Genomic DNA, 15,580 nt, shown 5'->3' with positions numbered 1-15,580 from the left:
CCATTTGTTTTAGTGTTTAAGCTCAATTCTTATACACTTACATTTAGAAAAGTATCTTTGAAAAAAATGATTACTTGCTTTAATATAATATATATTTCAGGATACATTCTTTGAGAAATAAATTTACAAAATGATATTTCAATGTCTGTGCAAATGTTCTTACCATCTAGTATTAAAATAAATTTTGAAATTAGATGAATCATATATGTTTGTGTGTGCAGATGCACAAAAAATATCAGAGAAAGATTATCTTGTTTTGAATTTAATATATAATAAATATATATCAACAGAACAATATGAAACATCCATTTATCTTCATTGATTAATTCATTGTTGCCATCATATCATTGCTAGCAAATACATAGAAGCATTTTATCCATAATGATGCATTTTTAATTTGGTCCTTTAGATCTTCAAATTGCGTATCCATTGCCAGTGTAAGGGAATCAATCCACCTAGCTGCTGCTTGTTCTCAGCAATTCTTTTCTTCCAGGTTCCACAGCATTATAACCAATCTAGAGAGCTAGATTGTTACATGATGTGTCTGAGACTCAGGTATCCTTATATTAGAAGGAAAGGAAAGTTCCATTTGTGATGTGAGATGCTTTGGTAAGAGAGTGACACTACCCCTCACTCTAAATAAAGATTCTATTCTATTCTATTCTATTCTATTCTATTCTATTCTATTCTATTCTATTCTATTCTATTCTATTCTATTCTATTCTATTCTATTCTATTCTATTCTATTCTATTCTATTCTATTCTATTCTATTCTATTCCCATTATCATTATCATCTAGGGGGGTATGAATGGCCAAGCTGATATTTATGTACTTCCTGCAAATTTTTGGACTTGAGAAGGGCTGAGAAAATATCTGCAGACCCCTCATAACCGGAGTATAAATGGTATCAATTCCTTCTGTTAGGACAGCGCTATAGGGTTAGGGTTAGGTTAGCTTAGGGTATTGTATGCCAAGACCCAGGGACAGGTTTTTTTCTCATGCCATCACTCTGCTGAACACTTATCTATCTATCTATCTATCTATCTATCTATCTATCTATCTATCTATCTATCTATCTATCTATCTATCTATCTATCTATCTATCCGAACAGAGGGCCGTATCGATATCCGGGAGGGCATCTCCGCTATTTACAAGCTTTCACCCTGAGGTCCCGGGAGTGAGGATGTGCAGCCACCTGAGCTCCGGCTGGTGTACTTGTACTTGTTAATAAGGTTCCCCTCGTCCGGGATATGGTTGAGGGTGAGCATGCGGACCTGGCTTGTATCACGGAGACTTGGTTGGGCCCAGAGGGTGGTATCCCTCTGGTTGATCTTTGCCCACCAGGTTTCCGGGTGCTACACCGGCCCCGGGCTCAGGGTAGGGGCGGGGGAGTGGTGGTAGTTATGAGGGAGACCTTGTGTCCACGGGAGGCCACCATTCTCCAGATAGCCGGGTGTGAGTCTCTCCTCCTGAGATGTGGTCCTAGGGCGCAGTTGGGCTTGCTGCTGATGTACCTTTCGCCTAGTCGCGCAGCAGCAGCCCTGCCTGAGCTTCTCAACATCCTCTCGGGGTTGGTGATTGAGTTCCCCAAACTTATAGTTTTGGGTGACTTCAATCTACCATCCCTGGGAGGATCATCTGAGTTAGCTCGGGAGTTCATGGCTTCCATGATGGCCATGGACCTGACGCAAATAATTCATGGACCGACTCATGTGAGAGGCCACACCCTTGACTTGGTTTTCTTATCTGGACGGTGGTTAGATGATCTTGGTGGGGGCTCCCCAATTGTTATGCCCCTGTCATGGACCAATCATCATCTCCTGCGGCTGGTCTTCTGTTTTGCCTCTCCCCTCCATGGGTGTGTGGAGCCAAATAGATGGTTCTGCCCCAGGCGCTTAATTGACCCTGATAGGTTCCAGGCAGCGCTGGGGTCCCCACCTGCCTCCATTGCTCACAACTCGGTGGATGCCTTAGTGGAAGCCTGGGAAAGGGCAGCCACGGAGGCACTTGACCGAGTTGTACCCTTGCGGCCCCTGACCTGGTACAGATCCCAGCGAGCTCCATGGTTTTCCGTGGAGCTTCGGGAGATGAAGCGTCAGAGACGGGACCTAGAGAGCTGTTGGAGGTCCAGCCGATCTGAATCCGACCGAAGAACCTATATTAGGTCTTATCTCGCAGCGATAAGGGCGGCAAGGTCTAATCACTTCGCTACCCTTATCGCGTCCGCAGATAACCGCCCGGCCGCGCTGTTCAGGGTGACCTGCTCCCTCCTTAATCAGGAGGTGAGGGAGGAACCCTTGCAGGGTCATGCTGAGGAGTTTAGTCAACATCTGTCGGACAAAATTGCTCGGATTCAGACTGGTCTGGACTCCGACTGGGCAGAGTCTGACGATCAGGACACGGATGGTCTTGTCAATGTTATCTGGGAGGAGTTTGATCCTGTGACTCTGGAGGAAGTGGACAGGATTATGGGGAGGTTGAGCTCCACCACATGTTTATTGGACCCGTGCCATTCCTGGCTGGTTTATGTGGCTCAGGAGGGGACACAAGGCTGGTTCCAGGCGGTTATATCTGCCTCTTTGAGTGAGGGCAGTTTCCCCGCCGTCTTGAAGGAGGCGGTGGTGAGACCTCTCCTCAAGGAGCCTGCCTTGGACCCAGCTGTGTTAAATAACTTTCGTCCGGTCTCCCACCTTCGCTTTCTTGCGAAGGTTGTTGAGAGTGTGGTGGCGCATCAGCTCCCTCTGGTTCTGGATGAAGCGGATTATCTAGACCCGTACCAATCGGGTTTCAGGCCCGGGTACAGCACGGAGACGGCATTGGTCGCTCTGGTGAATGATCTCTGGAGGGCCCGGGACAGGGGATATTCCTCTGTCCTAGTCCTATTAGACCTCTCAGCGGCTTTCGATACCATCGACCATGGTATCCTGCTGCGGCATCTCAGGGGATTGGGAGTGGGAGGCACAGTTTTTCAGTGGTTCTCCTCCTATCTCCTGGGACGTTCACAGTCGGTGTTGGCAGGGGGGCAAAGGTCGACCTCGAGGCCTCTCGCTTGTGGAGTTCCTCAGGGGTTGGTCCTTTTGCCTCTCCTGTTCAACATCTACATGAAACCGCTGGGTGAGATCATTCGTGGTTTTGTAGTTGGGTATCATCAGTACACTGATGATACCCAGCTTTTTATTTCAATCCCAAACCACCCCAATGATGCCGTCGACATGATGTCCCATTGCCTGGAAGCGGTTCGGGTCTGGATGGGGAGGAACAGGCTTCAACTCAAGACTGAGTGGCTGTACGTACCGGCATCTCGGGATATTCAGAATATTCCATCTCTTTCTATGGGGGGGTGAGTTATTACCCCCCGTAGATAGGGCTCGCAACTTGGGAGTCCTCCTAGATTCACAGCTTACTCTGGAAGACCACATAATAACTGTGACTAGGGGGGCCTTCGCCCAGGTTCGCCTGGTGCGCCAGTTGCGGCCCTATCTAGACCGGGATGCCCTGCATATGGTCACTCATGCGCTCGTGACCTCTCATTTAGACTACTGCAACGCTCTCAACATGGGGCTGCCCTTGAGGACCACTCGGAGGCTCCAACTGGTACAGAATGCAGCCGCAAGAGTTGTGCTGGTAGTCTCCCGATACTCCCATGTTACACCTCTGCTCCGTGAGCTGCATTGGCTCCCAGTTGTCTTCCGAGTGAGATTCAAGGTTCTGGTAATGGTTTTCAAGGCCCTACATGGCATGGGTCCGGAGTACCTCAGGGATCACCTGCTGCTGGCATCAACTTCCCTCCGCCCTGTGCATTCCCACAGAGAGGGCCTCCTCAGGGTGCCACCGGTCAGAGAATGTCGTCTGGTGGCCCTCCTTCTCTGTGGGCGCCCCGGATTTATGGAATCGGTTGCCAGTTGCGCTCCGGATGGCGCCCGACCTTCACTCCTTCCGGCGTGATCTGAAGACTTATTTGTTCGAACAAGCCGGCCAGGCCTGATGGGGGATGGGTTGGGATTTTATTGTTGTTGTAAATATATTTCCTATTGTTTTAGCTTGGGCATTTCGTTTAATTCTTTTTTAACTTTTGTATCTTTGTACTTTTATATGTTGCCCTGTTTCACCGCCCTGAGTCCTTCAGGAGAAGGGCAGTATACAAATAAAATTATTATTATTATTATTATTATTATTATTATTATTATTATTATTATTATTATTATTATTATTATTATTATTATTATTGGCTGTACATTAAATAATAATAATAATAATAATAATAATAATAATAATAATAATAATAATAATAATAATAATAACAACAACAACAACAACAACAACAACAACAACAACAACAACAACAACAACAACAACTAGGATGCTGGCAGCAACCCGTGTCAACCATCAGTGCCAGTCAATTTGAATGTTCAGTTGACTGATGCTTATGTTTAATGATAATAATAATAATTGATATGATTGATATCACTGTACCAGAGATGAAGAAAAAGAACTGGAAAAAATTATGAAATATTGCGACCTGGCCATTGAAACTGCACAATTATGGATGAAACATGTAATGGTGATACCCATTGTCATCGGGGCACTGGGAACTATGTCCAAAAATTTTGCAAAATACATCAAGAAGCTTCAGTTTCCTGCAATAACTCCAGCAATGCTACAAAAAATTGTGCTACTCGGGGAGGGGCGCGGCCTAAGGAAGTTACAGGGGTCCTGGCAGACGTGCTCCAGAAGCTTCGGGACGTCAAGAATGGCAACTAAGTTCCTAACCTGGAACGTTAATGGACTAAATTCACCACAGAAGAGAAAGAAAGTTTTTCAATATTTAAAACAATTTAAGACTGATGTTATTTGTTTGCAAGGAACGCATATTAGGGTTATGGACCAAAAGTATTTGTTGAACTCAAGGCTGGACACGCAATTTATTGCTTCTGTAATGAATAAGAAAAATGGAGTGGTTATCTATGTTAAGAGTACTTTGACAGCGGAACTAATCGAAGTAGATAAGCAAGGAAGATATGTTATGATAGATTTGCTGTTAGAAGGCAAAAAAACGCTTTTAGTTGGACTGTATGCTCCTAATCAACAACAAGCGGATTTTTTTAATTTACTACATACAAAGATTACCCAGCTGGATTATAAATCTTTTATTTTTATGGGAGATTGGAATGGTGTCCTAGACGTACAGCTGGATAAAGCTGGTTTTTTTAAGCGTGCCCCGAGTCATGCTAGATTGCCTAAATCTTTTTTTGAAATGAAGGATGATTTGGAATTGCGAGACATTTGGCGAGAAACACACCTACATGAAAAGGATTATACTTTTTTTTCTGATAGACATCAATCTTTTTCCAGGATTGACTTTATATTACTGACTAATGACTTTTTTCTAGGATCAAGAAGGTAAAGATTTGTGCAAGAACTATATCTGACCATAGTCCAGTTTGGTTAGAGATCAACAAGGACAATAGAGATAGGCGCTCCTGGCGCGTAAATGAGAATTTGTTTAGAAACCAGAGAAATACGGAAGAATGTAAAAAGCAGATGAAGGATTTCTTTGAAATTAATATGAATAAGGATACCTCTATGGATATGGTTTGGGATGCTAGCAAAGCCTATATGAGAGGGGTGTTGATATATATGAACAATAAATATAGACGTAATTTGGAAGTTAGAAGGAAAGAACTGGAGAATGAAATTAGGGAAAAAGAAAAGGCCCTAATTTTGAACCCATCAGATGTGAAGATTAAGGAGGTCATTAACCTGCTAAGAGGACAATTTGATAAGTTGATGGCTGATCAGGTGGCAACTAATCTACGGTTTGCTAGGCATAATACTTTCTGCAATGCCAATAAACCAGGTAGGTGGTTAGCCTACAGGTTAAGGAAAAAACAAAGGGCTTCTAATATAGATAAAATTGAATACAAAGGAAAAGTTGTGTTTCAACAGGATCTTATTAAGGGAGCCTTTGTGGATTTTTATTCTAAACTATATGCTAAGGAGAAGATTAATGAAACAGATATTGATGTATATTTGAAGAATGCTAGCATCCCGGTTCTTACACAAGAACAAAAGGAGGAGATCAATCAATTGATAACAGAAGAAGAAATTCTTGTAGCAATTAAGGAACTGAAGGTGGATACGGATGGTCTGACTGCGGTCTACTACAAAAAATTACAATTGGAGCTGATAAAGCCATTAAGGGAATTGTTTCAGACAATTCAGAGGGGGGGGGAAGGGTGCCTCCGTCTTGGAGAACTGCTTTTATTTCTTTGATTCCGAAGGAAGATCAAGATGCTACTCAAGTTAAAAACTACAGACCAATATCACTTTTAAATACAGACTACAAGATATTTGCTAAGGTGTTAGCTAACAGATTGATGAGGGTTTTGCAACAGATGATTCATGGGGATCAAACTGGGTTTATTAGTGGTAGACAAATGAAAAATAATGTGAGGCATATAGTAGATGTGGTGGAGTTTTTGGAAAGGAACAACCAGATCCCTGCGGCGCTAATTTTTTTAGATGCTGAAAAAGCTTTTGATCAATTGGACTGGCAATTTTTGATGAAAGTCTTAGATAAAATGAATTTTGGGGATAAATTTTTACAACCAATTAGGGCATTATATCAAAAACAAACTGCCCGAATAATAGTTAACAATAGTCTGACTGAAGTATGCAATATTGAGAAGGGCACAAGACAAGGGTGTCCATTATCACCTTTATTATTTGTTTTAACATTGGAGATATTATTGATAAAAATACGGAACTCGGAAAAAATTAAGGGTATTCAAATTAGAGATCAGGATTATAGATTGAGGGCGTTTGCAGATGATCTGGTTGTTACGGTGACCCAGCCAGAAAACTCTGTTGTGGACCTGATGGAGATAATAATGCAATATGGGAAGGTTTCTGGATTTAAGGTTAATGTACAAAAAACAAAAATTTTGGCCAAAAATATGACAGCACCGTAAAAGGCCCTTTTAGAAGGATTAACTGGATTTGAGATTGTTAAAAGGGTTAAATATTTGGGGGTGTATTTGTCACCCTCTAATGCAAAGTTATATAAAAATAATTATGAAAAGTTATGGGGGAAAATTCAAAAAGAACTGGAGAGCTGGGAAAAATTGCAATTGTCTTTGCTGGGAAGAATTGCAGCAGTGAAAATGAATGTCCTGCCTAAATTTTTATTTTTATTCCAAATGATACCGGTCCTTAAAAAAGACTCTAATTTGGAAGAATGGCAACGGGGTATCAATAAATTTGTGTGGGCAGGGAAAAGGCCACGAGTTAAACTCAAGATTATGCAGGATACTCGTGAAAGAGGTGGTCTTAAAATGCCTAATCTTAAATTATATTATGAAGCTGCTGCGTTGTTAGGAATAAGTGATTGGATTAATTTGACACAAGGGAGATTATTAAATCTTGAGGGCCACGACTTGTTATTTGGCTGGCATGCATATTTGTTGTATGATAAGAAGGTAGATAATGTGTTTAAAGTGCATATTTTAAGACAGGCATTGTTGAGAGTTTGGAAGAAGTATAGACATAAGTTAGACCACAAGATGCCGTTGTGGGCAATCCCGAAACATGCAATAGAAAACATAAATGTTGGCTTCAAACATGATGTGACTACGTATAAGGAGATCTTAAGCTTGGAAAGGAACGTCTGGTGTTTGAAGCCGTACAATATCTTGCGAGATGAGAAGATCGTTCAAACTTGGTTCCAATATACTCAATTACGTGCCAGGTGGAAAGAAGATCAGAAAATTGGTTTCTCAATGACTGATGAAAATTTGATAAAGCAAATTAGAAATCAGGGTCCAGCACATATCAAACGGATTTATCTTGCATTGATAGATATTGACTCAGAAACAGAACTTGTTAAAGATTGTATGATAAAATGGGCCCAGAACATCCAAGAAGTTATTACAATGGATACGTGGGAAAAGATCTGGGTGAGGAACGTAAAATTTACGCAAGCCCAAAACCTAAGAGAGAACTTTTATAAAATGTTTTATAGATGGCATTTAGATCCTAAAAAGCTTGCAAGTATGTATCCGAATTATCAACCTAAATGTTGGAGATGTGGTGGTGAAGATGCAACGTATTTTCATATATGGTGGACCTGCAAAAAGGTTAAGGCTTTTTGGATAAAAATTTGGTGGAATATGCAGAAGATCTTTAAGCAAAGGATAAAGTTTTGTCCGCAATTGTTTTTGCTGGGCATAATTACAGATGCTACTGTTGTGGACATTAAGTTGATGTTGAATTTAATTACAGCAGCAAGACTCTTAATAGGTCAATATTGGAAAAAGGAGGAACTGCCGACTATAGAAGAATGGACTCTAAAGGTTTCTGACCTGGCGGAAATGGCAAAGATTTCGGCTTACTTGAAAGATCATTCGCAAGAACGTTATATTATGGAGTGGAAAAAGTGGATTGATTATATCCAGAACAAATATGGGACTAAAAAGTTTCATTTAGCATTTGAATAAGTTTTTTTTTCCTCTTTTTTCTTTTCTTTTTCTTTTTATATGTAATATTAGTATTGCTTGTAGTCATTTTATATGAGCTAGAGGGCGATAGAATTAATAGTTTATTGTTGTTAGCATATGGATGTTTATGATTGTTCTTTGTTTTTATACCTTGTACTTAGCTCTGGGAAGTCAGGGGGGAGGGGGGAATGGGGGGGAGGGATAGGGAGGGTTAGGTAGGGGTGGGGGGAGGGGGGATTGTTAAAGATAAAATGTACTGTAAAACTTTTCAATAAAAAAAAAATTGTGCTACTCGGAACTTCTTCAATTTAAGGAGAGAACTGGTTGATACCTAGGATGCTTACAGCAAGCATCAGCGCAAGTCAATTAGAATGTTCAGTTGACTGAAGTTCATGTCTAATGAATTATTATTATTATTATTATTATTATTAATAATAATAATAATAATAATAATAATAATAATAATAATAATAATAATAATAATGTTGTTTTACAAGTACACCAAGTGCATTCCTTGTGTGTCTAAACATACTTGGCCAAATAAAGTATCTAATGTAATGTAATATAATGTAAGGTAAGGTATTGTAACATAAAGTAACATGAGCAGATATTTCATTCCTTCTGGAATTCATGCAATTAAACCTATTTGGGTATACAGATTCCACAAGCAACAATATGTATCGTTAAATACATTTCAATAATTTAAGGTTTGAACTTTTAACACATTACTGTATGCCTTCCTGACCTGCTAATTTTATTCTGAAATCAGATCCTGATTCTGAGTAGAAGAACATTGTATTGGAGATGTTTTGCATGCATTACTTGGGACCCAATTGGGTCTCATATAACCCCTCATCTGTGGAGTATAAACATTAAAGCTTTTTTCAGAATACAGTTTTGAGAACAAAAATACATTTATTAAATTATTAAAAAATAAAAATGGAAAGTTGTTGAGAAGATATATATTTATGAAAAATAATAAAAAATATTCCTTTATGCTATTTGCAATAAATTAAAAATTGTCCATAAAGCACATAGAAAAGACCATTTGATTCTTCCATCAGCAAATCTATCTATGTGAATCATATTATAGGGAATTTGATTAGAAAGACAGTCAAGATAGCAATAGCAACTGAAAACTAGCTTTGTGATAAATACATGTAACATATTTGCTAAGACTGTTTTCAGTGACAACCATAGAGAGATATAAAACCAATGTTATTTTCTAAACAAAATACATTACATCAGAATTCTTAAATTCTGATATTAAATAATAGATTCTAATTTCTCAGATATATGTGCTGATTGCATCATGATATAGACACTTTGCATATTCTGTTTGCTTAATCTTATATAACTACATAAAATAGGTTTAGAAATGCATATTGTTTAGGAACATTCATATGCACTGCATAATTCAAAGAAAAAATAGGAAAAAACACCAATGCATTCTATGGAGGAATATATATATATATATATATATATATATATATATATATATATATATATATATATATATATATATATATATATATATGTATGTATGTATATATGTATATATATATGTATATATATATATATATATATCTGGATCTTTGGTCATTCGGGTTTTTCCCCGCATAGAGTTGAAGGTGTAGGAGCAACGTTTCGATGGAATCCCATCCGTCAAGCTCAGGCTGGTGGCTTCAGCTTCCTATATATATATATATATATATATATATATATATATATATATATATATATATATATATATATATATATATATATATATATATATATATATATATCATATCAGACCATAACTCCCAATGCAAAGGACATGTGGAAAGTAGCAACCCTCTCTTCAGCTAGGTTATTGATTATTTTTTCTCTCTAATTTTTGAATTTATAGACATATTAAATGAGGGGTTGTGAGTATTTTTTTTTCATGACAAAAAAAGGACCCTACACTTTCCAAAGAGTTTTACCACACCAGATATGATCTGTTTGTTTTTCAAACTATAGATAATAGGGTTTAACATAGGAGTTAAAATGCTATATTGAATGGAGATTACTTTGCCCAAATCAATGAGTGATTCCGAACTTGGCTTCATATAGCGAACAAATACTGTAATGTAAAATAGGCCAACAACAATAAGATGGGAGCTGCATGTGGAAAAAGCTTTTTGCCTGCCTGCTGATGATTTTATTTTGAGAATGGATGAAATAATATTAATGTAAGAGACCAGGGTGAAAAGAAATGAGCTGAACCCAAATGCCAACACAAATATTAGAAGAACAATATAATTAGTGAGAGTCTCTGCACAAGACAAGGGCAAGAGTGAAGGAAGCTCACAATTATAGTGTCTGATGATATTTTTGTTACAAAAATGGAGATCTAGCAAAGGCAGGACATTCCCTATGGCACCCAAGAAACCCAGGAACCATGCTCCACCCATCATTTTATTGCACTTCTCTTTCATCAAATATATGTTGTAATGAAGTGGATTACATATGGCAACATAACGATCATAACCCATTGCTGAAAGGATGAATACTTCTGTGCAAGAGGTTTGTAGAAAAAAGAAAATCTGTGCAATGCATCCTTCCCAGGAAATGGTTTTCTGCTTTGTAATAAAATTTGCCAGCATCTTGGGAACAGTGACCGAGGAATAGCAGATGTCAACAAAAGCTAAATGGCTAAGAAAGAAGAACATGGGAGTCTGAAGGTGAAACTCAGACTTGATCACCAATATAATTACCATATTCCCCAAGATGGTGACTAAAAATATGATCATGAAGAAGAAAAGAAGAAAATCTTGCATTTTTGGATCATTGGAGAGTCCCACAAGAATAAATTCTGTTATTATAGTCTGATTTTCCCACTCAAATGTCTTAGGAATCATAAGATCTGTGAGAATAGGAAACAAAATTAATGAAACTTCAAATTAAAGTTGAAAGTTACATGTGAATGTGTTATGTTTGAGTGTTCTACATTACATTTCATTTCATTTCTTTCATCAAAGTCAAAATGTAAGGGTTGATTTTCATTTTCATGATATGTTTAGCTGTTTTCATGACATTTTGATTAATTATTCTAAAAGGTACTTGTACTTAGTATCAATTTATATATCCACCTGGGGATTGATGAAGTGACATCCACCAAGTACAAGACTTGAAAATTAAAATATATTTCATAAGAATAAAAAAAAATTCTTAAATTAAATTACTCTCTATGCTAATGTCAACAAATCATGCTTTCATATCAAGAAAAACTGGTCTTATGGAGAAGACTGATAGAGATAATTATAAATTTCTGTTTATGGAGAGTGCAGAGATTTTAGGACATTTAAAAATTAAATGTTAAACTATTGCCCTATCATTTCTTTTTAATTAGACAAAATTGGTTTCCTTCCCTTCCCTTTCCCATCCTGATTTTTTCTGACCTTCCATCTAGTAATAATTAGACTACTGAATTATGTGTATAATTTCTTTTACTTTAGCCATGTTGTGATTAATTTGAAAAAGCAAACATTAGATAATTGTAGATTTTGAAATATATCTAGTGTAAAGATATATGATATATATCTCATCTTTGTTTCTTCTAAATGGCGGAGATTGTCTTAAAATTTTAAGAGAATTAACTTTTTTTTTCTGAGAAAGCACTGCAGGTACAGCCCACTAATTTTGCTCTGAATACCAGCTTATGCATAATATACTGACATGCAACAGCAGGCAATAACACTGAACTTTAAGAATGAGTAGAATTATTCTTACTGATCATCTAAAAGGAAATTATTTGCAATGACAATCTATATGTAATGCCAAATAACCCAACTGAAATGTCATAATCAAGTTAGATTATTCTGAGAAAGCCTTTCCCTGTTTCTAAATCACTTTTAGTTTGTTATGTTGAATGTGGCACTAGAGTGCGAAAGAAGAACCAACCTGTATTAAAGAACTGCTTATTCCTAAAAATGGTGTCTTTCTTCTGACCTCTAGTCCAGGCAGCACATGCATTTTCCTTTTATGAAGTTGTTCTGCTGTACTCAAGAACACTCTTTATCTTTGCCACCTTTGTCTAAATCACTGGAGCCTTTCTTGCAGAAAGATAATAAAAAGTCACCATTATTCCTTCTGGAATTCAATGCAGAAGAGACCAGTTGGGAATACACGATCCCCAGATTAAACTACAATACAGTGTAAATATGTCAAAGATATTTTGATTTGCTTTTCCTGTCCTTTTTTCATTGGAAGTCAAAGTTTAAGCCACAAACATAAACACACACACAAAAAAAAACCTAAAGAATGAAAGGTAGGGGGAAGTTGAGAACACTTTTGAATAACCTCTAATCCTACCTGAGGGATAGTTTGATTTTGAAGATTACACACTAGGCTAGAAACCAGGAGACTGGGAATTCTAGTTCTGCTTTATGCACAAAGTCAGCCTGGTGACTTTGAGCCAGTCACTTTCTCAGCCTTGAGAAGAAAGAAAAAGCAAACCACTTCTGCAATCTTAACAAGAAAACTGCTCAGATGAGAGGAAAATAGAAACCACCTGTTACTGTTGTTTTATTAAACACTTAAGTAATGGGTTGCTATGTTTCTACCTAAAGGAATACAGGTAATCCTCAAGTTATGAATGTAATGAAGCCTTCCCATTCCATTCATAACTAAAAAAATTGTGGGAGTGAGTCTCTTACCTTGAATGAGATCACTCCCTGCTTTCACCACACCTTTGCCAATCAAATGCATAGGTGAATGTGTGTTTTGTTAAGGTATCTCAGGGTGGGGAAGGCCATGGGGGCCCTAGTAATAGAACAGGTCCAAAGGTCTTTTCAACCCACTAAGATACCTCATGCTTGTCCCTCCCTTCCTGCTGTGCCAGAATCACTTACCTTGAAAAGATCCGTCTCCTCTCTGCTGCAATTCCTGCTTTTGAGAAAGAGGAGAGTCAATGAAAGCTCCTGTATGCCATATTATTGTGTGAATTCAGGCACCCATCCTTTTTTGTAGAGAAATGGTGCTTGAACTCTTGTGGTGTTTGCAGTGCCTATCTTATGCTTCCCCACAACTCCAAAGCCATGTGGCCACTGTCTCCAGCCTCTGTTTGGCCAATGGAGGTCTGGATGAGGCCTCTGATGCCAAGAATGGACTTCCAGAGGCCCACAAAAGCCTCCGTTCCAGGTGGCAGTAGTGTGGACAAGGCCTCCAACAGGAAAGGCTGTTTGTAAACATCACAAAACGCTTTGCAAACAGAGGGAAGGCTTTGAAGTTTCAGACCTTACCTGTATTTGCAAAGCTTTTTGCTGCATATCTCCACCAGGCCTCCATTTGCACAGAACAGAGGCCTAAAGTACTGTGAGATCATGCAAGATCAGTTGTGTGAGATCTAGCACCATTGATCTTGCATGATCTTGTAGTACATTAAGCCTCCATTCTCTGTGAATGTACAAAAGGAAGCAGCAAAACTGCCAAGAAAGTAAAGGATCTCTTGATCTTTGCAAAGTGAGTATCCAAATGCCTAGTGCTTTGGGGGACCAAGGGCAGGGAAGAGAGGGAATAGTCAGGGTGAATGTTGCAGCACCACAGTGGTCATTTGTAAAGGTGAATGACTGCCATGGTTTGGTAACATTTATAATGTCAGGACTTGCTTGTAAACATTAGGGGCGCCCATTGCATAACTTTAAACATTCACTAAGGGAATGTTCATAACTCAGGGATTACCAGTATAAAACAGATAAATAGCTGTGGATATTCTTTCAAGATCAACAATGGGATTACATTTTCCAAACAGTTTCAGCAGGGCACGTTTGATGTCTTTGTTGTTCAGGCTATATGATCAGATTTAAAAAGGGAATAAACATATTGAATGAAAATTACTTTGTCCAGATTAATGAGCAATTCTGAATTTGGCTTCATATATCAAAAGAAATGTAATGTAACATATATCAAATGAACTGTAAAATAAGCCCATCACAATGTGATATCATGGACTTTTAATGTTGTAAACCTCCTGGAGTCACTATGTATGAGTTGGGTGGTGGACATAGACATAGGTTAAACAGACAGACAGACAGACAGACAGACAGACAGACAGACAGACAGACAAACAGACAGATAGATAGATAGATAGCAGAAAGGGGGAATGGGTAAGGCATTCTCATTCAGAGTGGCCAGATTCTTCAAAAATATTATTGTCTTTTTAATGAGTAACACCACAGGAAGAACTGAGATGATGAGACTCCCTCACTTTAGTCTATTTATCTTTTTGAACCAGTCTGAGCCAGTTGGGGACCAGTTGAAGATATCTTCTGGGAATTTAATAAAGCAATACTGTTCTTTTTTAAAAGTTACTTTTATATACACCTCACATTTAATTTGTCACATCATTATGCATAATAATAGCATAATATTAAATAATGATCTTTATCTATGTTAGTGTGTCACCTGCCATTATTGCAAATTTTGCAGAAGGTTATTTTGCACCATAGTTCAGCTGAGCTCTATATTGACCCCAACAGCCCACAGAATGTTTCAGTCTTGAAATGTCTTAATTTGGAAAAGAAAAATTACAGATCTTTGTGGTATTGATAGGTAAAATATTTATTCCAATTCATGTATCAGTGTTATGGTTACACATGCTTTGTCTGATTAAAAATAAATCAGATCTAATTCTTAAGTGATCTAAAACAGGGCTTTTCGACCTTTTCACCCATTGTACCACTTTTAGGATATGGCAACATCCGAATACCACCAGTCGCCTAACAAGGTGTCAAAAACTTGATCAAAAAAGAAAGAAAGAAAGAAAGAAAGAAAGAAAGAAAGAAAGAAAGAAAGAAAGAAAGAAAGAAAGAAAGAAAGAAAGAAAGAAAGAAAGAAAGAAAAAGTGATGAAGTACAGGTAGTTCTCAACTTACAACAGTTCACTTACTGACTGTTTGAAGTTACAATGACACTAATAAAGTGCCCTCCAAGCCACAGCCGGGCAAGACACCTGCCTGCCCACCTGGTGGTGCTCTTCCTCCTGCCTGAGGTTTTGATTGTAGTGAGCATTTCTGTTGAGGATTGGCAGTAGGGAGTGGGGTGGGTGGGAGGGTGTTTG

The 15,580-nt window shown here is 38.3% G+C and overlaps 1 protein-coding gene across 1 annotated transcript; it reads right to left on the bottom strand.

The window, feature by feature from the left end:
• Positions 1 to 10,422: 10,422 nt before the first annotated feature.
• Positions 10,423 to 13,231, bottom strand: LOC308678824 (olfactory receptor 5J3-like; the record flags this gene model as incomplete). The annotated part of the gene is made up of 2 exons (XM_081346057.1): positions 10,423 to 11,387; positions 13,180 to 13,231. 2 exons carry the CDS (start codon positions 13,229 to 13,231, stop codon positions 10,423 to 10,425), a joined length of 1,017 nt encoding a protein of 338 aa, XP_081202183.1.
• Between the last annotated feature and the right edge of the window lie 2,349 nt (positions 13,232 to 15,580).

The sequence above is a fragment of the Vipera berus genome, assembly GCF_964194415.1.
Source record: "Vipera berus genome assembly, chromosome: Z".
NCBI classification, from domain to species: domain Eukaryota; kingdom Metazoa; phylum Chordata; class Lepidosauria; order Squamata; family Viperidae; genus Vipera; species Vipera berus.
Note: the sequence above shows the minus strand (reverse complement) of the source record. Positions and strands in the feature narration are given on the sequence as shown.